This window comes from Streptopelia decaocto, assembly GCF_964273445.1.
Source record: "Streptopelia decaocto genome assembly, chromosome: 6".
Taxonomy (NCBI): Eukaryota; Metazoa; Chordata; class Aves; order Columbiformes; family Columbidae; genus Streptopelia; species Streptopelia decaocto.
This window is the reverse complement of record NC_138660.1, coordinates 68,328,079-68,355,608: the sequence shown is the minus strand read 5'-3', so window position 1 is coordinate 68,355,608 and position 27,530 is coordinate 68,328,079. Positions and strand designations below refer to the sequence as shown.

The following is a 27,530-nucleotide window of genomic DNA, read 5'->3' as shown; positions in this document are numbered from 1 at the left end:
CGGCTCGGCGGGGCGGGGCGGCTCCCGCCGCTCCCTCGGCGCGGCCCCGCGGCGCCCGGCCCGCAGCACGGCGGGCGGAGGAACGGGCGGCCCCGGCCCGGCGGCACGGCCCGGCAGCCGCCGCCTTCGCGGAATGTTTCGCCACCTCAGGAACACCGCGGGGGCCGCGCCCGCCCGGGCCACGAGGCTGCCGAGAACACCTGGGCATCTGCTCGTCCCCGGGGCTCCTGCTCGTCCCCGCGCCTCCTGCTCGTCCCCGGGGCTCCTGCTCGTCCCCGCGCCTCCTGCTCGTCCCCGCGGCTCCTGCTCGTCCCCGCGGCTCCTGCTCGTCCCCGCGCCTCCTGCTCGTCCCCGGGGCTCCTGCTCGTCCCCGCGCCTCCTGCTCGTCCCCGGGGCTCCTGCTCGTCCCCGCGCCTCCTGCTCGTCCCCGGGGCTCCTGCTCGCCTGCGCTGCGCCGTGCGGGGCTGCGGTGACCCCAGCCCGCTGTGAACGCCCCAAGCCCGGCCGGGGGCTGTGAGCCCCGCCGGGGCCGGGCGGCCCCGGGGCTGCACACGCAGCACAGGTGCCTTGATCCCACTTCAAGCAGTGCAGCCTTTTTTATCGGTAACCTGAAATTAGCTACATCCTGGCTTGTAAGGTCTTCAAAAAGATGGGTGAATTATAAATAAAAATGACAACAGATCACTCGGAGCAGCCACATCACTCGCTGAACTGGGCCATGTAAGGCGCTCAGGAGGCAGGTTGGAAATGGCACCTTCAGGGACCGCTCTCCATCATCTTTGCCAAGTCTTGGGAAACGGGAGAGGTGCCCGAGGATTGGAGGAAAGCAAATGTCACTCCAGTCTTCAAAAAGGGCAAGAGGGAGGACCCGGGTAATTATAGACCGGTCAGCCTCACCTCTGTCCCTGGGAAAGTAATGGAACAGCTTGTCCTTGGTGCCATCTCAAGGCATATCAAGGATAAGAGGGTTATTAGGGGCAGTCAGCATGGCTTTACCAAGGGTAGGTCATGCTTGACCAACCTCATAGCCTTTTATGAGAATGTAACAAGGTGGATGGATGATGGCAGAGCGGTGGATGTGGTCTACCTTGACTTCAGTAAAGCCTTTGACACAGTCTCCCACAGCATCCTCACAGCTAAGTTGAGGAGGTGTGGTCTAGACAATAGAGTAGTGAGGTGGGTTGCAAACTGGCTTAGGGAGAGAAGCCAGAGAGTGGTAGTCAATGGTGCGGAGTCCAGTCGGAGGCCAGTATCTAGTGGAGTGCCTCAGGGGTCAGTACTGGGGCCAATATTATTCAATATATTCATTAACGATTTAGACAAGGGAATAGAGTGTTCTATCAGCAAGTTTGCTGATGACACCAAGCTGGGAGCAGTGGTGACACTGGAAGCTGTGCTGCCATCAGAGACCTGGACAGGCTGGAGAGCTGGGCGGGGAATAACCTGATGAAATTTAACAAGGGCAAGTGTAGAGTCCTGCATCTGAGCAGGAACAACCCCAGGGTCCAGTATAGGCTGGGAAATTACATATTAGAGAGCAGTGTAGGGGAAAGGGACCTGGGGGTCCTGGTGACTTCAGCGTTCCGTGACCCATTCCTCATCAGGCCAAGTGCTCCCTCCCTCTGGATATGAACCCACAGTTCTGAAACAGTATTTACAGCCAGTTGGATCTGGGTCCTGCTGTTCCACAGGAAACCTCAGACTCAAAGTATTTTTAACTAGGGCATGATTTTGCTGCTTCCCTATCTGTCTCAGTAGAGCAAGGCTTTTGATAGTAGCAACGCCAACATTTGTGCTCTCACCAGTGCTTTCCTTTAGGGAAGAATTTAGCCCACAGCTGCTTTTCTACTTTAACTGTTCTGCCCTCTGCTCCTTCCACTCATTTGTTCACATGATTTGTCCACTCCCAGACGCCCAAATTCTTCAGCTATTCCTTTTCCTTCTCTCACAGAGTCTCACACTTATCATGCAAGCTTCTCATACTTTTAAAGCTTCTTTTTATTTATTTATTTTTTGGGGAAATCAGGAATCCTAGACCATGGCAGCAATGTTCACTGTAATGCTGGGGACTAGGGGAATAAGAAACCAGACCTCTCACTTCTGCTCAGCTCCAGGGCTGTTTATGTTAGTTTGGACTTCTTGTTTTAGCCTAATACTTCAATTCTTGGTTTTGGAGTGTTTCTGCAAATAAGATAGTTTTGTAAATTTTAGGAGCTTCTTTTCAATGCAGCTGTTTTTATCCTGTCAGATTCATTCTCATGCAAAATAATAATTTCATAGAAAATCCTTGATTTACTGATTTTAAGAAAACAACTTGTTCTAGAACTAGAATCAACACAACCTTATATTCAATAGCTTTGTGACTGTTGGATTTGCAGATGTCCAAGAAGGTGTAAATTTTCTGGTTAAGGATTACTTTTTAGAGAAATCCACATGGCTTCACTATACTGAACCAGATGTTGCCTAGAGAAGAAAGAAAAAGGTAACGAGTACATCTGCTGCCCCACTGCAGGAGCTGGACTGACAGCACACACAGAAGACTAAAGCATTGCAAGAGTAGATCCAGGTTACCCAACGAGTTTTCTATTTCATCTGCAGATAAGTATTAATTCCTTATTTAACTTCTGCATGGTTTGTGGAGGCTGTGTGGGAGATCAGGCCTCTTCTGCTGCTCCAGTGAATCAGAAAACCACCAAGAGATGGTGGTGCCCTTCGTTATTCCATCCGCGGGTGTGCGGATCCGTGCGCGCCGGCCGGGCTCACAACACCCAGCTCCGCGCCCGCAGCGCCAGAGGCCGGACCCAGCGGGCTTCCACAAACCTGGATGGATGGCAGTACCGCACTGTCGCATTTTAGTGACAATGGGGGATTTGAGTGCACTTTATGTAGCCTCCAGCTTGAAATCCAAGAAACCACAGGACAAGTGAGAAGTCACTTGAGAGAATTCCTGTTAATTCAGAGTTCCTCACGTCGCCCCCTTAACTGAGGCGGCTCTAAAGGCAGTGACCGAAAACGAGCGAGCAGCCACTCCTGGCCTACGCACAAATACATGTACATGCTAAGAAGTTAGGACGAAAGATATGAAACATTTAAAGGTATGAGCCTTCTATCATCCCTACCAGCTTCAAGGCTCTTCAATTTGTGAAGTGTGAGCTTATTAGTTTAGAATAGCATATGCATATAAACCAGCAGATGCATGCAGTGTATCCAGTTTTGTCAGCCACGTTTCTGAATCCTTACAGAGCTTTGGCACACTCGACTCTCCGCTCCTCTCCCGCCCCACACAGGTGTTTCTCTTGATTCATTGCAATTCAAGGCAGCAAGGCCAGTTCTTCGCTGCCACCAGAGGACTGGCAGCTGGAGTTTGCAACGCAACTGGAGGGCTCTTCGCACCCCATTCTGAAGGGCTGTCCTCAGAAAGCCCAGCACACCTTGGTCCGGAGGGCTCAGAGCACACCCACTGTGGGCAGCGAGCGTGCGCCGGCCCGTCTGACAGCTCCAACAAAACCATTCGAAACCGGGCTTTTTGACTTTTTAAGGCTAAGATCCACAGAATAAACCAAGTTAAAAGCTTTCAGTTTCAGCTGTTTTTTTCAATAGAAATCTTGCATTTCACTGCTTTTTGATGTTTCTTGATAGTAACGTGAGAACAAACAGGCTTCTGTAGCTTACGGATAGCTCGGTTTGCTCCGGCTCTTTAACTCTGAGAACGCACACCAGCTACGGAAAATTTCAACTAGAAGGAATTTAAGAGAGTTATCAACAATGAAAGGAGAAGGTTGGATTTCAATTTTAAAGTCAATCTTCATTTTAGTGACTGTTCTATTTCAGTATACACTAAATGCATATTGTGCAACTCAAATGATGGCTATGATATAAAACATGTTTAATAGTAGCTTAGGAAAAGTCTTAATCATTCCTTTATATAAAAACAACTTCTGACTTAATCACCAGCTGTAAACCCAAGCGGAAAAGCGGTGTGTGTCACTGAAGGCAGCTGGGGAAATCCCACCCCTTTTCACCCAACTGTTGGGTAGGAAATGCTGTATCCAGCTTCCAGTGTTCCCTGGTCATGAAGCAATGAATTTGTTCTGAAGAGACCACATTTAGAAACACAATAAGAAAACATCTGCAAAACCAGCCAATCTCAGTTAGCTCATTGAACTCACCTGGTAGCAGTACAGCTGCATTTCACCCCATTCCTTGTGCTGCTCTCACGGGTCATCGCCTACAGCTGTGAACGCAGAGGACGCAGGAAGGACACGGAATCAGAAACCACTTTTTGTTACCATCGGGTTATGCCCTTTGTATCTTTACAGCTTCTAAGGAGTCATGTCCTCTGTGAAACACCAAATGATGCTTTCATAAAGGAGTTATTATTTTTCCTTTGAAACTGTTTGAGCAGATTACAATACAGGTCCCCGTAGGCAGAGCCGTGTGTTGAGCGCTGGGCGGCACACAGCAGCCTCTTGTGGCTAAGCGCAATAATAAAGAACCACTGGTGTTTCTTAAGCTACTCTTGATACGAGCCACAAACCTCGATAAAATCTTGAGTGTTAGCAAACAGCTGGAGAGTTAGAGAGTCGGCCATTCTCAGACTTCTGAATCTTAAGTCCTCTTCAATGAAGAATGAGCTAACAGTGGCAGCCTGCTATAAATGAAGTGCCAGACTGAAATTTCTGATAATAAAATGATCTAAAATTTGTCATTAAAATTAATCAAGAGTGGAGTAATAGCCAGGAGTAGAGTCTGTGGCCAAGTTTGGCAAGAACAATAAACATGCTATTATGTTGAATCATTGTTCTCTGTGTGGTTTTGCTGAATAAAGGGCAAAGTGCGACTGGTTCCTCCAGGGAAGCCGAGGCAGCTGGCAGCACATTCCTGCCGCTAAACTGGTCGGCTGCTCGTGTGAAGCAGGAGAGGATAATCTGGAAGATGCGCGAGGGACCAGGAGGAACGGCAGCACATTAAACCGCGGCCTCGGGGACAGCAGGGCTTCCAAAGCCAGGAGGGGCTTCAGTGCGAACCTGCCGCGGGAGTTACAACAGGAGCCATCGCACTACGAATAGCACAAATGACACTGATTATACCAAGGAATTTTTTTTGGTACATTCTAGAAATATACTCCTCTACCACTGAAACTAGAGACACGCTCAGTAAACACCTGGGTTATGTGTATACCTGTTACCAGAGCTTCTGGGTTTTGTACACCAGGGAGAGGTCACTGCACTTGAAACGACTTGCAAACCTGTGCATGCTGCTTAGAGAAAAACAGGCTAAACAAGTACAGCTTGGAAGGGACAGAAGCTTCAAGCAACACAGTATTTTGTTACAGTTCTCTCACAGTATCTTCCCAGGTTTGCCACGCGTAATCTCTCTGCCGTTTCACCTGCCGCGGTTTGACACGAGTCAGAAATGGCACGCTGGGTTCGGCCCTCAGTCGGTACGGCACCGCGGAGCCACTCGGAGCTGCACCTGCCCAGCTCCGGCCCGCCGCGCCACGCACTGCCAGCCGCGCCACGCACCGCCAGCCGTGCCAGCCGGGCCACGCACCGCCAGCCGGGCCACGCACCGCCAGCCGGGCCAAGCACCGCCAGCCGCGCCACGCACCGCCAGCCGGGCCACGCACTGCCAGCCGGGCCACGCACCGCCAGCCACGCCACGCACCGCCAGCCGCGCCACGCACCGCCAGCCGGGCCACGCACCACCAGCCGGGCCAAGCACCGCCAGCCGCGCCACGCACCGCCAGCCGGGCCACGCACCGCCAGCCACGCCACGCACCGCCAGCCGCGCCAGCCACGCCACGCACCGCCAGCCGGGACAGCTGCGCCACGCACCGCCAGCCGGGCCACGCACCGCCAGCCGCGCCACGCACCGCCGGCTGCGCCGCCCAGCTCCAGAACCCCGCGTTCCAGCGGCTGTGTCTGTGCAGCCCGGAACCCCGCGTTCCAGCGGCTGTGTCTGTGCAGCCCGGAACCCCGCGTTCCAGAGGCTGTGTCTGTGCAGCCCGGAACCCCGCGTTCCAGAGGCTCTGTCTGTGCAGCCCGGAACCCCGCGTTCCAGAGGCTCTGTCTGTGCAGCCCGGAACCCCGCGTTCCAGCGGCTGTGTCTGTGCAGCCCGGAACCCCGCGTTCCAGCGGCTGTGTCTGTGCAGCCCGGAACCCCGCGTTCCAGAGGCTCTGTCTGTGCAGCCCGGAACCCCGCGTTCCAGAGGCTCTGTCTGTGCAGCCCGGAACCCCGCGTTCCCCCAGCAGCTCAGGTCCCGTGCAGCAGCGCCCCCGCTCGCCCTCCCCCCCAGGCGCACCCCGGCTGCGCTCACCCGGCGCTCCCTCCGTCCGCAGCCCAGCAGAGGGATCTGCTGCATTTCCTTACAGAACGCAACACAAAATATGTTCTCCACTGCACGGAAATCTCTCCCAGGGCTTCCTGAGGTTTGTCGTTACGCAGCAAGCCTGTCGTACAGCCAGCGTGGAACACGGCCTCAGTTAAAGCACAAACCATGCCTGTCGGTTGTGACCCGCTTTCTTAGGGTCATGTTCGCTTCAGCTCGGCTATCACTAAATTTAAATAAATAAATATATAAAGAATATATAAAGAGGGCTGACAGATTCCAGTACTTCAGTCACAATTCACACAGTAAGCGAAGCTGTTGGACTCCTTAGCGTTGAGTAATTAGTGTACACCTGTACAACCAGGTTAGACAGAAGCCGTGATATTTTAATAAATCCCAAGCACATTTAGTAACTCTTCTTCTTAAGTATTTTATTGTCAGTAGCAGAAATATAGTACGATACAAGGCACAGCTTTTAATCATTTCACCCCAGTGTGCTCAGTGCTAGTTAGAATAGAAACTCAATTTTAAGTAAACATGAGTATTTTAACAAGTATCTTAACATTTCCGTGGCTGTTGAATAATGCGAATTCTTCCAGGCAGTGGGAACCTCTCCAGGGCAGGCCGTGGCTTCCGGTGAGCTACTTGTAACGCTGCTGCATGAATTTTGTGGCTCATCTGTAACATTAAAGCGGGGGGGAAGTTGGGACAGAATACAGCTTTTGTGCTGTCCTCTTCCGCAATTCCATCAGACAAAAGCAGTTTAAAAATGGCAGTAAAACCTGACTACAAAAAGTCCAAATGATCAATCCATAAAACTCATGGTGACTTGTACATGTGACTGTAACTTCGGTTTTCAAAGTGCTATTGGCGTCACTACATTCAATGAACTACTGATTTTTCTCCCCTCCCTTTTTTTAGTAGTTCAGAGAATGAGCTGTCAAAGGAAGGAAAACAGAGTAAGAAGTATGTCAGAGTTAACAGTAAATTGCTTCAAATTCTTACTTTCCCAGATTCAAACCTTCATCATTACAGTATCTAATTATCACTTTCTAAAATACCGCGGAGGCTTCACATATGAGATCCTGGAAACCAGCAGAAGTGAGTGGTGGGTCAGAGCAGAGATGGGGCAAGTGCCAGAGAAATGGACGAGCTGTGTCTGTTCTCCTGAGCAAACAATCTGAGCAAAACTTCAAGGCCTACACACTAAAGCTATAATCTGACCTGCTGATGAAAGGCTGACGTTGAAGGGACGCAACTGATGCTTTACCAAGCTCTACGGATGAGGAACTCCTGCGTGCTTCAGAATCTAAAGACTGTGTGTGTATGAACAACAGATAATAACTGTCAGACCTTCAGACAGGCACACAAATTAAAAAGCTGCTCATTCAATCAGCTCTTGCAAAGCAGAGGTGTACGAGTCTGCACCCACAGCCTAGCGAGACACTGCACGGGAGCTGTTAGAATGATGACCAGAAGGGTCCATCAACCGCTTTGTAACGTAAAATTGTAAATGATCTCATAGGATTTCCAAGGGAGAAGTCACGAAGACACTTGACTCTGTATTGTGAGGCCTGAGGCGCAGCAGCCGCGGAATGCGCTGTGCTTCTGTCCCGGGACCACCGCAGCCTGACACTGACACTGCCCCGGGACCCCCGCAGTCTGACACTGACACTGCCCTGGGACCCCGCAGTCTGACACTGACACTGCCCTGGGACCCCGCAGTCTGACACTGACACTGCCCCGGGACCACCGCAGCCTGACACTGCCCCGGGACCACCGCAGTCTGACACTGACACTGCCCCGGGACCACCGCAGTCTGACACTGACACTGCCCCGGGACCCCCGCAGTCTGACACTGACACTGCCCCGGGACCCCCGCAGTCTGACACTGACACTGCCCCGGGACCCCGCAGTCTGACACTGACACTGCCCCAGGACCACCGCAGTCTGACACTGCCCCGGGACCACCGCAGCCTGACACTGACACTGCCCCGGGACCACCGCAGTCTGACACTGACACTGCCCCGGGACCCCCGCAGTCTGACACTGACACTGCCCCAGGACCCCCGCAGTCTGACACTGACACTGCCCCGGGACCCCGCAGTCTGACACTGACACTGCCCTGGGACCCCCGCAGTCTGACACTGACACTGCCCTGGGACCCCCACAGCCTGACACTGACACTGCCCCGGGACCACCGCAGTCTGACACTGACACTGCCCCGGGACCCCCGCAGTCTGACACTGACACTGCCCCAGGACCCCCGCAGTCTGACACTGACACTGCCCTGGGACCACCGCAGTCTGACACTGACACTGCCCCGGGACCCCCGCAGTCTGACACTGACACTGCCCCGGGACCACCGCAGCCTGACACTGACACTGCCCTGGGACCACTGCAGTCTGACACTGACACTGCCCCGGGACCACCGCAGCCTGACACTGCCCTGGAACGCGCTGTGCCGCTGCCCCGTGCACACCCGCCGCTGCAGCTCCCAGGGAACGCGCTGTGCCGCTGCCCCGTGCCCACCCGCCGCTGCAGCTCCCAGGGAACGCGCTGTGCCGCTGCCCCGTGCCCACCCGCTGCTGCAGCTCCCGGGAACACGCTGTGCCGCTGCCCCGTGCCCACCCGCCGCTGCAGCTCCCAGGGAACACGCTGTGCCGCTGCCCCGTGCCCACCCGCTGCTGCAGCTCCCGGGAACACGCTGTGCCGCTGCCCCGTGCCCACCCGCTGCTGCAGCTCCCAGGGAACACGCTGTGCCGCTGCCCCGTGCACACCCGCCGCTGCAGCTCCCGCTTCCTGCGTCAGACCCGTGCACAAGCTACAGCTACTGCCACCACAGGACACAGACCTCGGGACTGGGTGTTGCTCTAGGTTGTAATCCCACCTTGATACCCCGCTGTACTTGCCTGTAACAGGGCCACACGACCACCCTGGGCTACTTAGTGTTCAACAGGAATGGGACCAAACGCAGCAGAACCGGGAGGGGAGGTGAGGTACATTCTAACCATCTCCCCTGTTTCCCCAAAAATAACACAGGGTCTTATATTAATTTTTGCTCCAAAACGTATTACTTTTTTACATGTATAGTTGTCTGGACACTACTTAAATTGACTTTTTTGTGAACTGTAACTAGGGCTTATTTTTGGAGTAGGGCTTATATTTTGAGCACCCTCAAAAATGCTGAAAAATCACACTAGGGCTTATCTTCAGGGTAGGCCTTATTTTCAGGGAAACAGGGTAGTGTTTTAGCCACACAACTGCTGAAGAAACAGGGAATCTCAAGAAGAGTTAGTGGTAGATGACAAACACGGAAATGTCAGATACCAGCGGTTTAAGGACGATTCAGGGTTTGATCTTTTTGTTTAGCTGAGCTGTATACAGATGTCCCGCTAACACGTATGCTGTCCTTCCGGCTGTACTTACCTTGCTCAGCACTCGGGCCAGCAGCACCCCCACGGGCCGAGTCCTCGCAAAGCTGGCGACGGCGCTGCAAAGCAAAGCAGAAAGGTGTTCAGCACTTCCGGCTCACAGAAACACTCCTCTCTTCCATTTCCACACCTAACACAGAACATTTTGTAATGGAAATTTAGGTTTTGGAGCTAAATCCTTTAATCACATTAAAGACTATATGATATTTAGGAAGATACGCTGTCTCAGAATAGAACAGTGCAAAATGTGCGTTGCAGGCTGCTTTATTTAGATATAGTTTTATACAAAAATTTGATATCTAAAATGTCCCTAAATATCTCAGAAGGGATTTTTTTGTACGCTGTGGAGCAGCGTCACAGAATCTGAGCACTGATATCCAGAAGTGCAAGATCGGGCTTTGTAATTTTCTTGATTCCAGTCTAGACCCATGAACGAAATTCACCCTTTGCTTTTGGAGAGAGTTTCCTTTGACAGCAGCCATTTGTCAAGCAAGAATACTATCCCATTGACTTCTTTATATTCCAAGGAAGAACAGCTACGTTACCAGTACTGCACAAACAAATGATCTGTGGATGTGAAATAATTAAGTTCAGCAAGAGGAAGAGCTGTGGAATGCACACTCTTCTGATGATACCAGTATTTGCACCGATACTTCTACAGCTTAAAATGGAGCCAAGAAAAATCATTATGATCCTTACACAGAATCAGGAACCTTAAATGTGACTCTTGGCAAAGCAGACACTGCTTTAGTTGAGTTAACGATTCTGTGGATTGGGCACGACGCATTTCCTACTGGAATTTCACTTTGGCAATCGATCACTTTGCCGCACCGGCAAACACGAGTCACCCCAGACCCGTCTGTGCCACCGGGCAACGGGCTGCCCGGGCAGCAGCGCCACTGCCCCGCAGCCGGCAGCCCACGAGACCAGCACCTCCCGGCGCGCCAGCACAACCCTAACAACCACGTTATTAAAAAACAACAGTAAAACTCCAGAACACACCAAACTACGAGCAAATGTAATGTATTGTCAGAGAACTGTCAGGCATCTGCTTGTCATGAGGCATTACACTCTGTCGTTCTGTCACTGGGTTCCCCGTCAGCTTCACAAGGCGCAGGGAACAAGCCCTGCAGTGCAGTACCTCGCGTTTTCTTTTCCTGCAGCTTTAGCGTTTTTCTCCATCGGTCCATTTTCTTGCTTTTTAGACACTCTCATACCTCCAGCTCTGACTGCAAGAAGAAAACACATTTATGTAAAAATACCTACAGGATTGCATATTACATTATGTATCCTTAGAGAAGGAAAACACAGATAATTGTTAACAAGGAATCATCTTTCAATTTGTAGCTCCGTGCCTCACTTTGAGCACACGCACACGTCGCACAGCGCCGCGCGGTGCGGGCTCAGCACCGCCGCACACGCCGGGGCCGGGGCTTTGGTCCCGCAGCTGCAGGCACTCCTGACACCGCACGTGAACACACATCCTTCCCCCGCAAACCTCGGCTGGCACAGCTTCCAGTTTGAATTTAAAAAGCAAACCAACCGGCCAACCTCTAATCACTTTCAGGTGGTTGCACAATGCCACTGATGGCCATAAACGTTTCATCAGCTGCTCACGTATTCTAGAATAAACCTAATAATGCAGATAACAACCAGCTGCAAACTTTTCTTGTACTTGTGTTCTAACAAGTTTAATTATATTCTATTAAGATATCTGCCAATCACAAAACCAATTAGCACTAATTAAGCTACATGTGACCTAACAATAACAACTGAAGTTGTAAGGTGTGTCAGAAAATTCAAATCCGAGCACAGAACATGTAAAGTTATCCAAAGCACCTTGCTGAAAGCAATACTTCCTTCCTGGTCGCAAGGGGCTTTTAAGTTTTAAATCTCTGAAAGTCAGAACACATTTTGTATGCATTCCTAATTATTTCAAAGAAATTGCTTCATCTTACAGCGAGGTTCCTATTCTTATACTGAATAACCAAGACCGGAGTTTTCAAACTCAGATATTTGGGTACAGGAGAAAAGTTTCAAGAATTACTCAGCTAAATAGCACGCAAAATGTATTTGGGCATTTTAGGGGGAGCAGATGTGTCCATCTGTAACTAACACCCATTGCTATCAAATCTGACCTTTCCCTCCTGGTTGCGGGTTTGGTTTTAGGAAGAGGAATTCTCCTCCAGCCGTGTGCGGAGCAGCCTCGGGGCGCTGCAGCCCTGCGGCGCCTGCACCGCGGTCTGCAGCCTGCAGCGCCCGCACCGGGCTCTGCAGCCCTGCGGCGCCCGCACCGGGCTCTGCAGCCCTGCGGCGCCCACACTGCGCTCTGCAGCCTGTGGCGCATGCACCGCGCTCTGCAGCCCTGCGGCGCCCGCACCGCGCTCTGCAGCCTGTGGCGTCCGCACTGCGCTCTGCAGCCTGCGGCGCCCGCACCGCGCTCTGGTCTCCCAACGCGCACACGCGGTCAATGACACCGCGGCAGGAGCAGCACTGGGCCCCCGGCAATTGTGCTGTGAATGCACCAGAGAGCCAGGCTCAGCAAAACTGTCTGTGGGTCTCACTGCCCAGGGGAAAGTGACCCTGAAACGGGAGCATCAACCATTTCCCATTATCTGCCAGGGGGCAGAAACAAGATTCTAAATACCCGCCGCTCCTTATCTCTGGAAGCAGGAGATAACATGGCAGGTGTCTTTAAACATCAATGACAAAGGGTTAAAACCAACCAAAACCACAACCCAACCAAAACCACAACAGAACAAAACCCACCATATACCACGGAGACAAAATATCCTGGAGTATTCCAAGATCCTTAGGCTGGTGTCTTCTTGACATTCTGTTCTCTTTTGAACAAGCTCATCCAGAACACCAGCACTAGTTACCCCAAGTATTTTAGGAACAACTCAAACCACAAATAGGAACACACCTAAAGTTTTGGAAGTGGATAAAAACCCTTGAGTGACCCTAGATCCACTCTGGGGCTGGGACCTGCACCAGGCACACACGCAGGACTGTCCATTTCTAAATGGAAGCATTTTTTACAGTTTTAATTTAGCAGGGTGCAGAGATCCAGACCCAGAATGAGGCAAAGACATTTTAAACCTACAAAGTGTTATAAAAAGCAGGAGCTGAGGTGTTGGGGGTGGAAGGAGAGAGAGATACAACATGGGAAGACATATTTAAACACTAACGGGCCCATTGGGAATCGTGTCTACTACCAGCAAGCCCAGAGAAGAAAGTTATTTATAATAATTAGGAATAGCGCAGGACTTGTTCCAGTCTCTTCCCGGAGCCGGGAACGGCTGCCGCCCGCGGTCAGAGCGCGCGGCCCCGCGGCAGCGGGAGGGGAACACGGACGCTTCTCGCAATGCAACAGAAACTGGTGTGCGTTTCTTCTGCCAAAGCAACTACGAGATCGTCAAAGTTTTAACACAGAGTTCAGTTTTTAGATTATTGTAAAAACCTTGGAAGCCACGTAATCTAACAGTTAATAGCTAAGAGCTAAGTGCCAAAATATTTACTGATTTCTATATTGAAAACATTACCTATTTTTAAAGAAAGAAGGGAGGAATACCCTTCTTCTTCCCCACCAAAACAAACGAACAAACCCCTCACACACACAAACACACTCCCCAAAAAACAACCAATCCAAGCGGAAAACAACGGCACTGAGCTCAGTTGAATCCCGGGGTTACTTATGGACACCATGGTCAGAACAAAGCTGTCCACCTCCAACCTGCCTTGTTCGGTGAGTGAAGAGCTGAAACGTTATTCCCACCGCCTCTCCCCTGTGCCAGCACCGCTCGCCCCGCGGGCACAGATCAGCCCCACCGGCCGCGGCTCCTGCCACACACGTCCAGAAAAACCAGCTCCCAGCCCAGGCCACCGGCTGAATCCCAGGATGTGAGGGGTTGAAGGGCCCTGGAAAGCTCACCCAGTGCAATCCCCCCATGGAGCAGGAACACCCAGCTGAGGTTACACAGGAAGGTGTCCAGGCGGGATGGTTGAAAACCTGTGGTGGTTCAAAGGCCCTTCCAGGGCCAACTCGACTGTCCCTGCCACAGACGCAAGAACCCAGGGACGGGCAGAGACAAGCAAAGCGGAAAAGGAAGCCAAAACTACTTACGTCACAAATTCATGTAAAAGCATGCTTCAAAAAATAAACTTTAACGAACCAAGCCAAGTTTCACGGTACGATGGGACAGAGAAGTTCTGCCTTGTGCTCTCCAGGCAATAACCGCTCGTAGGGACCCGTGGCAGAGAGCGCAGCCCGCCGGCCCCGCTCCACGGCCCGCGCCACCCGGGTCCGAGCCGGTGTAACGGGCGGGGCAGCGCGGGGCCGTGTCCGGTGACGGTGCTGGGCGCAGCGGGCAGCGGGCCGGGCCGCTCCGCGCTCGGGCTACACGGACCCGCCGGTGCTGCCCCGCAGACGGGCCGCTCCCCGGGCCCCCTCCCGCCCGGCCGGGCGCGCCCGAGCCCGCAGGTGCGGCAGGTCGGGCGGGTGCCAGGCGCTGCCCGCGGCCGCGGCGTCGGGGGCGGTGGATCGCGGCGGCCCCTCGGAGACCCGCCACGCACCGCGGGGCCGCCCGCACGGCGCTGCCCGGGCACGGCTGCAGCGGCTGCCCGCTGCCGCGGAAAGAGAGCGCCTGTGTCGCCGCCTCCGCGCAGGGAGCCCGGGCCGGCCCCGGCCCCATTCCCTACCTGCCGGGCGGCGCCGGCCCCGCGGCGGGAGCGGCGAGCGGAGCGTTCCCCGCGCCATGGCGGGCGGAGCGGCGGGAGCGGCGGGGAAGCGGCGGGAGCGGCGGGGAAGTGGCGGGGAAGCGGCGGGGAAGCGGCGGGAGCGGCGGGGAAGCGGCGGGAGCGGCGGGAGCGCAGCGGCCGCGCGCAGCGCCCTGTGCGGCGGCCCGGGCGGCGCGGGGCGGGCCCGCGTGCGCGTTGGGATACAGCGCTCAGCCGAAGGTTCAACCCAAAGCCAAGCAAGAGAAGTGGTGCTGGCATATTGCATACATTACACATATGATTTTCTATACATTTCATATATGTTTTCTATTTCTTATTTCAAGATGAACTTCTCTTTATCCCATATTTGCTTGTGTCTCCTCCAAGTCCCGCATCTGGTTTGTACTAGAATGCAATGTTTCTCTGTTTTGGGCACCTTCTCCCACCCAGCAAAGCTCTGTGTTCATACGGTTTGAACCGAACGATGCCTCATCTGTTACTCTGATGCATCCCTTTCCTTCAATAATTCCGCATCATGTTTTGCATTCTGCAGTTCCTGATTTTGTCATCCCTTTTTGATCACTTTCCACACACCTAAAAACCAGAACTTTAGCTTTTTTCTCCCTCTCATTTAAATATGGTATGATAAATAAATAAATTAAAGTGCTTGGGAATCAAACCTGGCCTCTGAAATGCTTTCCCACTTCACCTTTTTTCCAGCATGAAGAGAAAGGGTCCACTTATGGCTCTTTCCCGTGTGTTCAGTGATTTGCCAGCCGGTTTTTGCAGAGCCGGACGCGAGGCGGCGCCGCTGTGCGTGCGGTTGGTTTTTATCGTTGCCTTTGCAATGTTGCCATCGCTTCTGCCCACTTGCTCCAGCTTCCCTGCGGGGCTTCCCCCAGAACCCGAGGCTGTGCGCTCAGCTCCTGTGTCCCCACGGTCCTTCTGTCACCGGGAACCTTTGACAACCTTTCCATCGGTTTGCAAGAACAGCTGATTAGCATCAGGGATGGTGAAAATTTACTGGCCAGAGTTCGAGAAAAGCCTTTGCACCATTAGCAGATGAGAGCGCATAACGACTGTCGTGCTTTAGTGAGCGCAGCCAGCAATGCACGTCTAGAGCATTTGGATCCGGGCGTCTTCGTGAGGTTTGGTTTGTTTTTCCCCAGCTGGGACAGCCATTGAACCCAAGTATGGAAACAAACCGAACTTAGAAGGATGCTTTGGAAATGCTGTATCACAGTGTTAAACCGATACTTCAAAAAATAATGAAGCAAATTCAATCATATAGCTCTTGCTAAAATACTGTAATTGTTATTAACATTATATTGTCCGTTATTAATGTTCTGAGAGCAAAAAGGTTTATTGTACCATTAATAAATAAAATAATTTTTTAAAACTTATCTTTATCTCAGCCTTTAAAAATGTCTATTTTAGTCTATTTGTTATAGTGTACTTTATATAATTTATATAGTAGTTTATATATTTTATTTACCAATAACTTATATAATATATGTAATTTATCAGTTATTATACATATATTGGGGTTGTGGGCTCAAAATTCTTTTTACTGAGAGGCGTGCACCATAAAAAAGTCTGGAGAGCACAGTTATAGAGGGTAGATTTTAGTTTTCTCTTTGGATTGCAGTACTTTGGAGATCATACCCGCCTTCGCCCTGCCGGGTTTGCCATTTTGGACGTACCCGCCTTCGCCCTGCCGAGTTTGCCATTTTGGACGTACCCGCCTTCGCCCTGCCGAGTTTGCCATTTTGGACGTACCCGCCTTTGCCCTGCCAAGTTTGCCCATTTTGGACGTACCCGCCTTCGCCCTGCCGAGTTTGCCATTTTGGACGTACCCGCCTTCGCCCTGCCGAGTTTGCCACCGGACAGTCCGCGGGCTCCCGAAACGCAGCCTGGCGCTGCAGAAACGCTGCCGGAGCTCGGGAGTCGCGCACGCGGACCCCTGGTCCGGCCGGTTTGTCACCTGTCCCGGCGGGTCAGCAGCTGCCGCGGGACAAGGGGCCACGGTGACACCCACAGGCGCTCACTCCTCAGCATGAGCACGAATCCGGTGCAGTCACAGTGTCACAGTGCTCTGAATGAGGTGGCTGTGTGCCGCGAGCTCCTGCCCGGTGCCGCCGGGCCGCAGGACCCTCAGCAGCCGGACACAGGGACTTTGTTGCGTGTCATATACATATTAAAAAAAGGTTCAAAACCCCCTTTGTTTCCAGGCCTGTTATAACTTACTGTCACGCTTCAAAAATACAGCAATGCAGCCTTTAGTGAACCCTTCTAAATTATCTAATCCATAGTAATAAGTTGTGTTACTTAACCTGCATAAAAGTTTCACCCAATTTATTGAAAATGCCCACCTGTCATAACATTTAAATTATCAAGGGTTTCATCACTTCGGCCAAAAGATCCAGTTTGTCGTTCAGAAAGTCTGTCCTGAATTTCATTTGCTCTTTGGAAAGCTGTGGCATGGAATGAAACCGTTGGCACGACGAAGCCTCTTTGCCTTCAGCAGCACCGTGACCCCCAGTTAACAGTCTGCCACAGAGGGACCGCGACACGTGTTAGACAGACACACCTTCAAAGAGCTGACGTCAGTCAAACATCTTATAGCGATGCCACTGGCATCCAAAACCGCAGTAAACTGGGGACATCATTGTTTTTCTTTGTTGCTTAATATATTAAATAGGTGTAATTAGTCATAGTATGCTTCGGTTAAAAATTTCCCAGCACTGGATGGCACAAGCAGATTTTTCTTGTGTGATTTTACATAATTTCCCATATATACTTTATTGTAATGATTTTCATTCTTAAATAAGAAACCAAGAACTTGGTTACAGACTGTTAATGAAAGCCGGTCCCTTCTGTTTCAATAGGGTGATTGATGATGGAGACACCCAAACGAACAGCTGTTCCTGCCCCAGGAGGATGTTGGACGGGGGCCCCGGAGGCCCTGCAGGGCTGAGCAGCAGCACCGGCTGCAGCAGGAGACGGCCCCTTTCAGATGGCTGTTCCCACTACTCGTGAAGCCTTTCTGTAATTAATACCTGGTTCTGAAATAGCTCTACTGTCAACTCTCAGTAAGATCTTCTGCATCCTGTCTGTGATTTCCATCCTCGCAGAGTTCTGGTCGTTAATCCTGTTCCATCCTGTTTGGAAATAGCATTGTCCAAAGTAGATGTCCCAGGTAGGAATAGCATCACCCAAGAGAAATGTCTGATTGTAACAACTTTACGATGAAATATAGGAACTGGAAGTAGATACAGCTAATCTGGAGTTATTTATTTGATACACTTCATTTTCAGTATTTAAAGTAAAAGTTCCATGAAGGCATTTTCTCTGACGTTTGTGCCTGTGTTGTAAGGAATCTCCACCGCGCGCGCCGGCGGTTGTGCCCCGCGGGCTGGGCCGTCACCGCGCCCGAGCGGCTGCTGGCGGCGCAACGTGGGCGCCAGGGCGCTGCCTCTAGGACGCTGAGACACGCTCTGCTCTGCCCAGCGCCTCCCACAAAAACCGCGCTGGAGAGATTCCCAAAGAAAACGCGGGAGAAGAAAATCCTTAGTGTCAGGATGTCTTTGGGATTCTCTTGTTCTTACATCTCAACAACTAAAAGCAGAGAGAGAATGTGAAAATAAGATGTGATTAGGCAGAATCAGAAGGGGGAAATAAAGCAGAAAAAGGGGAAGAGAACATGGAATAAAAACCAGTAAGGACTTATAGCACAACAGCTGCCTCATGGGTGGCTACTGTTGGCTTGGACTTCCAGAGCAGAAGAAGTTAAAGGACATTCAAACCAAGCCAAGTCTGTTTGATATTTTAGTTCTGTGTGTATGAGGCAGGAAATAGCTTTGAAATGCTGCAATTTCCTCCCCAGAAAAACAACTTACTTTGCCAATATGAAAGTCAATAGTACTGCATGTCTCTGCCAACAAGGATTTTGCTTGAAATGGATTATGACAATATTGATCCGCAAAAGAAGTTCAGATAAATCAGTCTGAAGGAGAGATAACAAAAGAAACTATTTCTGGAGTATTTGTTCAGTAGTAAGGATTTTTTGTATTAATGCTACTCTGCCTCAGCAGAGAAACATTGATTTTTCAGTTTATTTAAATGAACTTGCGTATAGTACCTTCCTCATATCAGAGCTGAATGATTTGGGAGCTAATAAAGCATTTGCTTTCTCTGCATCTGCCGGTAGCAACGACGAGTGAAGCAAAGTCAGCGTCTCTTTGCACTGCTCAGGTACCAGAGGGTTCTTGTACTCGCACGCAAGTCCGTGTCAGATACTGTCAACAGCTGCGGTTGGCGCTGGCGACCCCGCGGCACGCGGGGCTCCTGCGCCCGGCAGGGGGCAGCTCTGGGCAGGCGCCGTCCAAGAGCCGCCAGCCCCAGGTGCAACCACCGCCACGCTCCGGCAAGTTGTGGGGGGGATTCCCACGCATGCTGCTCTGATCTCAGATTTAAGGCCCCAGTAGAGCTCAGATCAGACATAACCCTCTCCAGTGGATACTTTTTGTAAACAGCCGTTATTTTAATGTGCTGACACAGCCTACTTTACTTTTTTGGGAAGAAAAATGACGTTATCTTGGAGATGCTACTGAATCTGCTGGTAGGATAAGGAAGAAATAGCTGTGAAGAAAAGCAAGAGTGAGAAAATCAGAATAAATAAAGCAGGGAGAGCAGAAGAACCCGGAAAGCCGTGCGAGCTGGTTACCCTGCTGCAGCTTCCACCTCCTGTGCGCTCGGCGTCCAACTCGTCTCCATCGCCATCCCCTCGGTGCCCAACTCGTCTCCATCGCCGTCCCCTCTGTGCCCAACTCGTCTCCATCGCCATCCCCTCGGTGCCCAACTCGTCTCCATCGCCGTCCCCTCGGTGCCCAACTCGTCTCCATCGCCGTCCCCTCGGTGCCCAACTCGTCTCCATCGCCATCCCCTCGGTGCCCAACTCGTCTCCATCGCCGTCCCCTCGGTGCCCAACTCGTCTCCATCGCTGTCCCCTCGGTGCCCTGGGCTCAAACCCGGAGTTCGGCAGTTGAGCTGATGCCGTGGCACTGCCAATGAGATACACTGGCCTCGTGGTTCTGCTCAGAGCGCTGCCTCTGGCAGCGAGGTGACCGCCTCTGCCACTGCCCACGAGCCTGCTTCACTATCCAAACCCAGCCGCTCCTGGCTCTTTAGTTAAAAACAAAGCTATATTCCTACTCGAACACAAAAGCCATAGCAGTTCTCATCCATGCTTCCCGTAAAATCTTCTGCAACCTCTACAAAAGTGATTGAAAGAAGGAAATTCTAAGGTCTGATTTATTTAATGCTTTAATTTATTTAGATTTTTTTCGTTGGAAATCATTACACTGGTTTGTCTGGGTGGGACGAAAGAGTGTGAGAACAACCCTCCTGTGCCCCGGGTGGTGCGGTTTACAGCTCTTCCTTTCCCTTCCATTCTCAGCCCCGTTCCCACCGAAGCCCCGGCGCAGGAGCCCCGGAGGGCAGGATGTCCATCTGGTGCTGGGGATGGATTGCTTTTGGTGGTAGGAGTCTGGGAATGACCGAATTAGGAACCGAGTTTATATGGTCATAGTTCTAAGTGGTTTTGGAATGTATGGGTTTGGTTTTTCTTTTTCCCAATGGAGGCAGATGTGGGAAAACCTGGGGACAGACACAGAATTGTCACCGTGATAAAGAGACAGCAGTCACAGGAATTTTGAGAGGTACTCTCTCACCCTTTGTGACAATTCCTCTAGAATCTGCGTTCTGCAGGCGATTCTGACCTGATTGTGAAGTTGGGAAAGTCACGAGGCAGGATCAAGAATCACCATTTTCCCAGGCACACTGTCTGATTACTGGATCTAATCCAGCTCATGGCTATTAGCGTAATTATACACCAAGCACAGTCGACATCTAAAACAAGCGCTTCAGCACCCATGCGTGTGGGATATCCTCCCGGCGTGCCGTGGTTAACTCACACCGCTCTTGTTGAGTCTGCTGCTCATGACTCTGCAGTATTTATCCCCCTGATCTCCAGTACTGATCATTTTCAGATGTCTGAATTACTCATTTGTGGCTACTGATATAAACCGATAGTGTTTGCACAGCTGGTAATGGAATGGTGAAATACCATTGCTGTTTCTTAAGCTCAGTTACAGATAGGCAACGCGTTTTCCAGCTGAGCCAATATTGCTGTTGTTAGATGCTGCAGGAGCATGATGGAGACAAAAATATTCTGGTGCAGGTACACGGCTTTTATTTATTAGTACATGCTTTTTCACTTTTTTAATCTGTCCTTGGTTTTTATTGTCTCTTTATAGTAGTTCAGCATAAAGTTAATAATGTTGCAAGGAACATTATTGCTAAGTATGTAAAGCCCAGAGAAGATCAATCAGTGGAGGCAGCCACACGTTCGGTGATTTTACGTTGACGTAATTGTTGACTAGTGCATTGTGCCTCAGACAAACCCTGCAGGAGGTCGGTTTCGTACCTGAGAGGCCGACCCGCTCCTCCTGGGCGGCTGCGGAGCTCGGCCCCGGCTCTGGGCTGGATCCGGCGGCCTCCAGCCCGCGACAGGGACGGACGCTGCGGGCGCAGAGGGACGGACACCGCAGGCACGGGGGCGCTGGGGGAGGGGGATGCCCTTGAGGAGACGATAAACCTCACCGGCTCATTCTGGGCCATGGAACCAAACTTTCTCGAGAGCTTGCCTAGAAAGATACACCTTTGTCATCACATTTTATCCACCCGAGTGTCCTTGTTAAAAAAATATTACTGGGTGGTGGAATAAGTGAATCAATTATAAAGAATTAAATTGCAGCACACTGAGCTGTATGGAAGCCCCTACACAAGCTTCACTATTTCTGTGATATCATAACAGCAACACTCGTTTCCTCAAAGGCTGACCGCGAGGATTTGTTGCTGTTCATGGTGGCCTTGGACCTTCACCACAGGGAGCAGCTTCACGGTGGAAGCAGAGGAAAGCAAAATATTTATGAGTATCCTGGAGGTTCACACATCCTGTGATACTGAACTCCTTGCAACCAGCCAGCTGCGAATTACTTGTTATCGTTCCCATGTTTCTGAACAAATACACGAAAGCAACTGTCTGTAATAGGGTGAGAGGCCACTAGAGAGCGTGTGACAGTAATTGAATGGTAATTAATTCCTTCCCATACGTAAGTTCCTACTGGACCCAGTTGTAAGTGAGAAATGTGCCTTTTTGTGGTGGGTAGAAGTGGATTCAATTCTGCAGTGGCTGCCGTTGGAACAGCAGCTCTCCGGAGCAGCACCGGCCGCGGGACGCCCAGCCCCGGGCGGCGAGAGCAGGAGTGGGAGCTGCCCGGCTCCTGCTGCCCGCTCGGCACTCAGAGCAGGGCTGGGTGACCTGCAGTAGGACAGAGCTGAAATGTAGTTGCTGTATGTACACAGAGGACTAAAAATGAAAGTTTAATGAAACCCTGAACACAATGGGCTGGGAAAGGAGATGCCCGCACCTGCCCGCTAACCTGTCCGCCCGCTCACCCGCCTGCCCGCCCGCCCGCCTGCCCGCCCGCCTGCCTGCCCGCTCACCCGCCTGCCCGCCCGCTCGCCTGCCCCGGCTGCCCATCCGCTAACCCGTCTGCCCGCTGACCCGCCTGCCCCGGCCGCACTGCCACTCCCTGTTCCCTCAAATAATGCAGAGGAGTTGAATCCACTTCTCATGCGGTTTGAGCGGGCAGAAATGCTTTGAACATACAAAGAGAACCAGACCCCTAATACTGTGTATGATTGCCCATGTTCAACAAGGAATGGGCAGCTGATTCCCCAGTTTCACTGTTCTGCTGCTCTTTCGGACCCAGCGGGTCAGGTTCCGCAGGCAGGGGAAGCTGTTGTCTTAACTGTTTGCTGGCATGAGCCAACGTGTCATCTGTGGGTGGTTTACTTTCTAGAGACTTAAAGACCTGGCTTCTTTCCTCGGGCAAACACATGCTATTGCTTTTCACCTACCACCTGTGCTCTAGCTGCTGAAATCAATGATAGAAATCTCTGAGATGCAGTGCCGTGGGTGCTTTGTCTCTTTGTTTCGATGCTGCCCATTTTAAAACACCGCCATAAATAAAGCTGTGCTCATGGCAGGTTGAACTGCAGCACACAAGTGTCAGAGAAGTCTCCATGTTCTTCTCAAAATGGAGAACACAGGCTTTTGGCAGTTTACTCTGGGAAATAATCTGTTCCGGTACTGCCCCTTGCGGTGGGTTTGTGGACACAGAGAGGGTCCCACGCAGGCTCGAGGGGCTCCAGCGGTTCCAGAGCAGACGGCTGGTGCGAAGCTGCAAGCTGACCAGGGCTTCGATCGTCCTACCTCACGGAATCCAGTCACAACTGGTTTCTGGGGTTAATCTAAAAGTGCTCCCGAATGTCCCCGTTACATGTTTTAAGCTCATCTGATTAGGTTTTATGAAAATAACACATCTAGGATGATTACACTAGCATGTCTAATTATGATGTAATTATCAACTCTACTGTTAATTAAAATGCCATAACGAAAGCTAAGTAAACATTATTTTTTTTGATAGCCTGAAAAACCTAATAAGAGTGAAAAACCCCTTCATCTTCTTTCAAAATACGTACATTTTAGACTGATGAGCACCCTGTTAGTTGTGTGCACCTAAGTATAAAAGAATATTTCGAACCTCTGCTGCGGTAATGAGCAGTTTGATACCGGAGCTCCCAGGCACCACTGGGCGCTGGCTGAGCAGACACAGCCCGTGGCGGTGCAGACGGGGCTTCACCCCACGCTGCGGGGAGACACTGTCCCTGTGCACCCCAACGGACTGTCCCTGTGCCCCCCGACAGAGACTGTCCCTGTGCCCCCCGACAGAGACTGTCCCTGTGCCCCCCGACAGACTGTCCCTGTGCACCCCGACAGAGACTGTCCCTGTGCACCCCAACGGACTGTCCCTGTGCCCCCCGACAGAGACTGTCCCTGTGCACCCCGACAGAGACTGTCCCTGTGCACCCCGACAGAGACTGTCCCTGTGCACCCCGACAGACTGTCCCTGTGCACCCCGACAGAGACTGTCCCTGTGCCCCCCGACAGGCTGTCCCTGTGCCCCCCGACAGGCTGTCCCTGTGCCCCCCGACAGGCTGTCCCTGTGCACCCCGACAGGCTGTCCCTGTGCCCCCCGACAGAGACTGTCCCTGTGCACCCCGACAGAGACTGTCCCTGTGCACCCCGACAGAGACTGTCCCTGTGCACCCCGACAGAGACTGTCCCTGTGCCCCCCGACACACTGTCCCTGTGCCCCCCGACACGCTGTCCCTGTGCCCCCCGACACGCTGTCCCTGTGCCCCCCGACAGACTGTCCCTGTGCCCCCCGACAGACTGTCCCTGTGCACCCCGACAGACTGTCCCTGTGCCCCCCGACAGACTGTCCCTGTGCACCCCGACAGAGACTGTCCCTGTGCACCCCGACAGACTGTCCCTGTGCACCCCGACAGAGACTGTCCCTGTGCACCCTGACAGACTGTCCCTGTGCACCCCGACAGACTGTCCCTGTGCCCCCCGACAGAGACTGTCCCTGTGCCCCCCGACAGAGACTGTCCCTGTGCCCCCCGACAGGCTGTCCCTGTGCCCCCCGACAGGCTGTCCCTGTGCACCCCGACAGACTGTCCCTGTGCACCCTGACAGAGACTGTCCCTGTGCACCCCGACACACTGTCCCTGTGCACCCCGACAGAGACTGTCCCTGTGCACCCCGACAGACTGTCCCTGTGCACCCCGACACACTGTCCCTGTGCCCCCCGACAGAGACTGTCCCTGTGCCCCCCGACAGAGACTGTCCCTGTGCACCCCGACAGAGACTGTCCCTGTGCACCCCGACAGAGACTGTCCCTGTGCACCCCGACAGACTGTCCCTCCGCACCCCGACAGAGACTGTCCCTGTGCACCCCGACAGAGACTGTCCCTGTGCCCCCCGACAGACTGTCCCTGTGCACCCCGACAGAGACTGTCCCTGTGCACCCCGACAGACTGTCCCTGTGCACCCCGACAGAGACTGTCCCTGTGCACCCCGACAGACTGTCCCTGTGCACCCCGACAGAGACTGTCCCTGTGCACCCCGACAGACTGTCCCTGTGCCCCCCGACAGACTGTCCCTGTGCCCCCCGACAGACTGTCCCTGTGCACCCCGACAGACACTGTCCCTGTGCACACCGACAGACTGTCCTTGTGCCCCCCGACAGACTGTCCCTGTGCCCCCCGACAGACTGTCCCTCCGCACCCCGACAGACTGTCCCTGTGCCCCCCGACAGAGACTGTCCCTGTGCACCCTGACAGAGACTGTCCCTGTGCACCCCGACAGAGACTGTCCCTGTGCCCCCCGACACACTGTCCCTGTGCACCCCGACAGACTGTCCCTCCGCACCCCGACAGACACTGTCCCTGTGCACCCCGACAGACTGTCCCTGTGCCCCCCGACAGACTGTCCCTGTGCACCCCGACAGACTGTCCCTGTGCACCCCGACAGACACTGTCCCTCCGCAGCCCGGCAGAGCCCTGAGCGGCCCCGCTCCCGAGCCAGGCTGCTCGGGCTACAGCACCAGGGCCCATCCACCCACAGCCACAAAGCCACCTTTGGTTGGTTGGTTGTTCCCCAGAAGCTGACTAAAGTTCACGTTCTTACCTTTCATGAGCATCGGTCTTTCGTAGAGGCTCAAACCCAGAACGCGCACGAGCACTGTCCTTGGCAGAGATGTCTTCTCTCCAGTTCAGCCAGTGTCTGTCAGCTCCGACACGCCAAAGCGTTTGTCTTTTTCCAGTGTTCCAGAACCCTTATTGGGTGCTCCCTGCGCGCTGGGCTGCTCCAGCGGTGGTGGTGCTGTCCCCGCAGCCCACTATCCCTGCAGCTCACTGTCCCCGCAGCCCACTGTCCCCGCAGCCCACTGTCCCCGCAGCTCGCTGTCCCCGCAGCCCGCTGTCCCCGCAGCCCGCTGTCCCCGCAGCTCGCTGTCCCCGCAGCCCACTGTCCCCGCAGCCTGCTGTCCCCACAGCTCGCTGTCCCCGCAGCTCACTGTCCCCGCAGCCTGCTGTCCCCACAGCTCACTGTCCCCACAGCCTGCTGTCCCCGCAGCTCACTGTCCCCGCAGCTCGCTGTCCCCACAGCACGGGGTGTCACTGACAGGACCGTCACCGACAGGACGGCACACACGGGGCGTCAGTGACAGGACGGCATGCACGGGGCGTCACCGACAGGACCGTCACCGACAGGACGGCACGCACGGGGCGTCAGTGACAGGACGGCATGCACGGGGCGTCACTGACAGGACCGTCACTGACAGGACGGCACGCACGGGTGTCACCAACAGGACCGTCACCGACAGGACGGCACGCACGGGGCGTCACCGACAGGACCGTCACTGACAGGACGGCACGCACGGGGCGTCACCAACAGGACCGTCACCGACAGGACGGCACGCACGGGGCGTCACTGACAGGACCGTCACTGACAGGACGGCACGCACGGGTGTCACCAACAGGACCGTCACCGACAGGACCGTCACTGACAGGACCGTCACCGACAGGACGGCACGCACGGGGCCGCCGGGGCCCCACCGGCGCTGCTGCGCCCGCTCCGATCCGTTCCTGCCGAACCGCCCCAGTGTGAACATTAACTCCTCCTTTCCTTCACCACATCTGCAACTGTCAGAAAGGTGGAAACAAAGTTAAATTTCCCAGGCCACTATTATTACCTATTTCCAAATCAGCATCACCTTCCAAGGACCACCACTTTTTCCAAAAGTTAACAATTTGTATCTTTCTCAGTGGCCTAGCAATCTGATTACAAAATCGCAAACACAACGCGATTTAAATGCATTCAGCTTAGATTTATAGTCCCGACACTTTGAAACAGCCCCAAAGCCAGACTGCACCATGGCAGTGAAAAGTGAAACGAAACCGTGCCCCATTTCTGCCCCGCTCCCACACATCCAGTCTGAAACCACACGTAAAGGGGTATTAACCAGTAAATATACTGCACAGATCATTTTAAGCAGTATAGCACCAAGACATAGTGTGTAAAAATATATAAGTAAATGAGACCAATGAAACAAAACTGACCATGAACAATATATAAATATATATATATAAATATTCTACAGCATAACAAATCCAAAGTGGGGGTGCTGTCCCAAACCTTGCTGGATTTGACCTCGATGAAACTGCCTCAGATGAGAAACAAAAATCATTGCATTGCACAGTTGCTTTGTTTGAGTCCCTCCCTCTGTTTTGGAGAGGTATTAACAGATTCAAAGAGGCCAATAGTGACAATGACACTCTCAGTCTATTATTTTGTTACCTGAAGCTAATTTAAACTTTCCTGGGACGATAAAACGCCAAATAAGTGTATGCGGCTCAGAGAGCTCAGCACCGTCAGCAGGTGACAGACGTACCGGATCATCCGTGTGGACAGCATCAGCCTGGGTGCCAGCGCTCGCACGGGGCGCTGCCGCGGAGCAGCGACGGTCAGCGGGGAATTATCGCCACGAGAAACAAGCTCCCAGTCGAGCAGATGGACAGTTTTGGACCTGAGAACGACAAATGAAGTATTTGAGGAGAGGGGAGGCAGTGGGACCGCGCAGCGCGCGGGGGCAGCACCCAGCACCCTCCGGCCCCACTCCCGCCCTGCGGCCGCGCGGACACCGCGAGCAGGGAGCGTGACCCCCTGGGACCCGGGCTCTGCTCACCTGCACCCCGGCGCTGGCGCCACCCCCTGGGACCCGGGCTCTGCTCACCTGCGCCCCGGCGCTGGCGCCGCCCCCTGTGACCCGGGCTCTGCTCACCTGCGCCCCGGCGCTGGCGCCGCCCCCTGTGACCCGGGCTCTGCTCACCTGCGCCCCGGCGCTGGCGCCACCCCCTGGGACCCGGGCTCTGCTCACCTGCGCCCCGGCGCTGGCGCCACCCCCTGGGACCCGGGCTCTGCTCACCTGCGCCCCGGCGCTGGCGCCACCCCCTGTGACCCGGGCTCTGCTCACCTGCGCCCCGGCGCTGGCGCTGCCCCCTGTGACCCG

The 27,530-nt window shown here is 53.4% G+C and overlaps 1 protein-coding gene across 6 annotated transcripts; it reads right to left on the bottom strand.

The window, feature by feature from the left end:
* Window positions 1-463: 463 nt before the first annotated feature.
* DAPL1 (death associated protein like 1) lies at window positions 464-27,492 on the bottom strand. 6 transcript variants are annotated; one of them, XR_014184433.1, is made up of 5 exons: window positions 25,148-25,746; window positions 20,972-21,191; window positions 19,211-19,547; window positions 18,384-19,125; window positions 17,758-18,102 (listed from the first exon to the last, which is right to left on the bottom strand). XR_014184433.1 is itself a non-coding variant. In XM_082056440.1 (4 exons), the coding sequence occupies exon 4, from the start codon at window positions 6,362-6,364 to the stop codon at window positions 5,330-5,332; it is 1,035 nt and encodes a 344-aa protein (XP_081912566.1). In that variant the 5' UTR covers window positions 6,365-7,268; window positions 9,761-9,824; window positions 25,148-27,047; window positions 27,207-27,492; the 3' UTR covers window positions 464-5,329. The 6 variants fall into 6 exon arrangements, 4 of the variants coding, with proteins under 4 accessions (XP_081912566.1, XP_081912568.1, XP_081912567.1 ...); XM_082056440.1 differs by lacking the exons at window positions 17,758-18,102; window positions 18,384-19,125; window positions 19,211-19,547; window positions 20,972-21,191 and adding exons at window positions 464-7,268; window positions 9,761-9,824; window positions 27,207-27,492 and having other exon boundaries at window positions 25,148-27,047; XM_082056442.1 differs by lacking the exons at window positions 17,758-18,102; window positions 18,384-19,125; window positions 19,211-19,547; window positions 20,972-21,191 and adding exons at window positions 464-7,009; window positions 9,761-9,824; window positions 10,907-10,994 and having other exon boundaries at window positions 25,148-25,759.
* Between the last annotated feature and the right edge of the window lie 38 nt (window positions 27,493-27,530).

Bases quoted from the DNA above. Each gene is read 5' to 3' on its own strand.
- DAPL1 (XM_082056439.1), bottom strand. From the start codon at position 6,364: ATGCAGCAGATCCCTCTGCTGGGCTGCGGACGGAGGGAGCGCCGGGTG.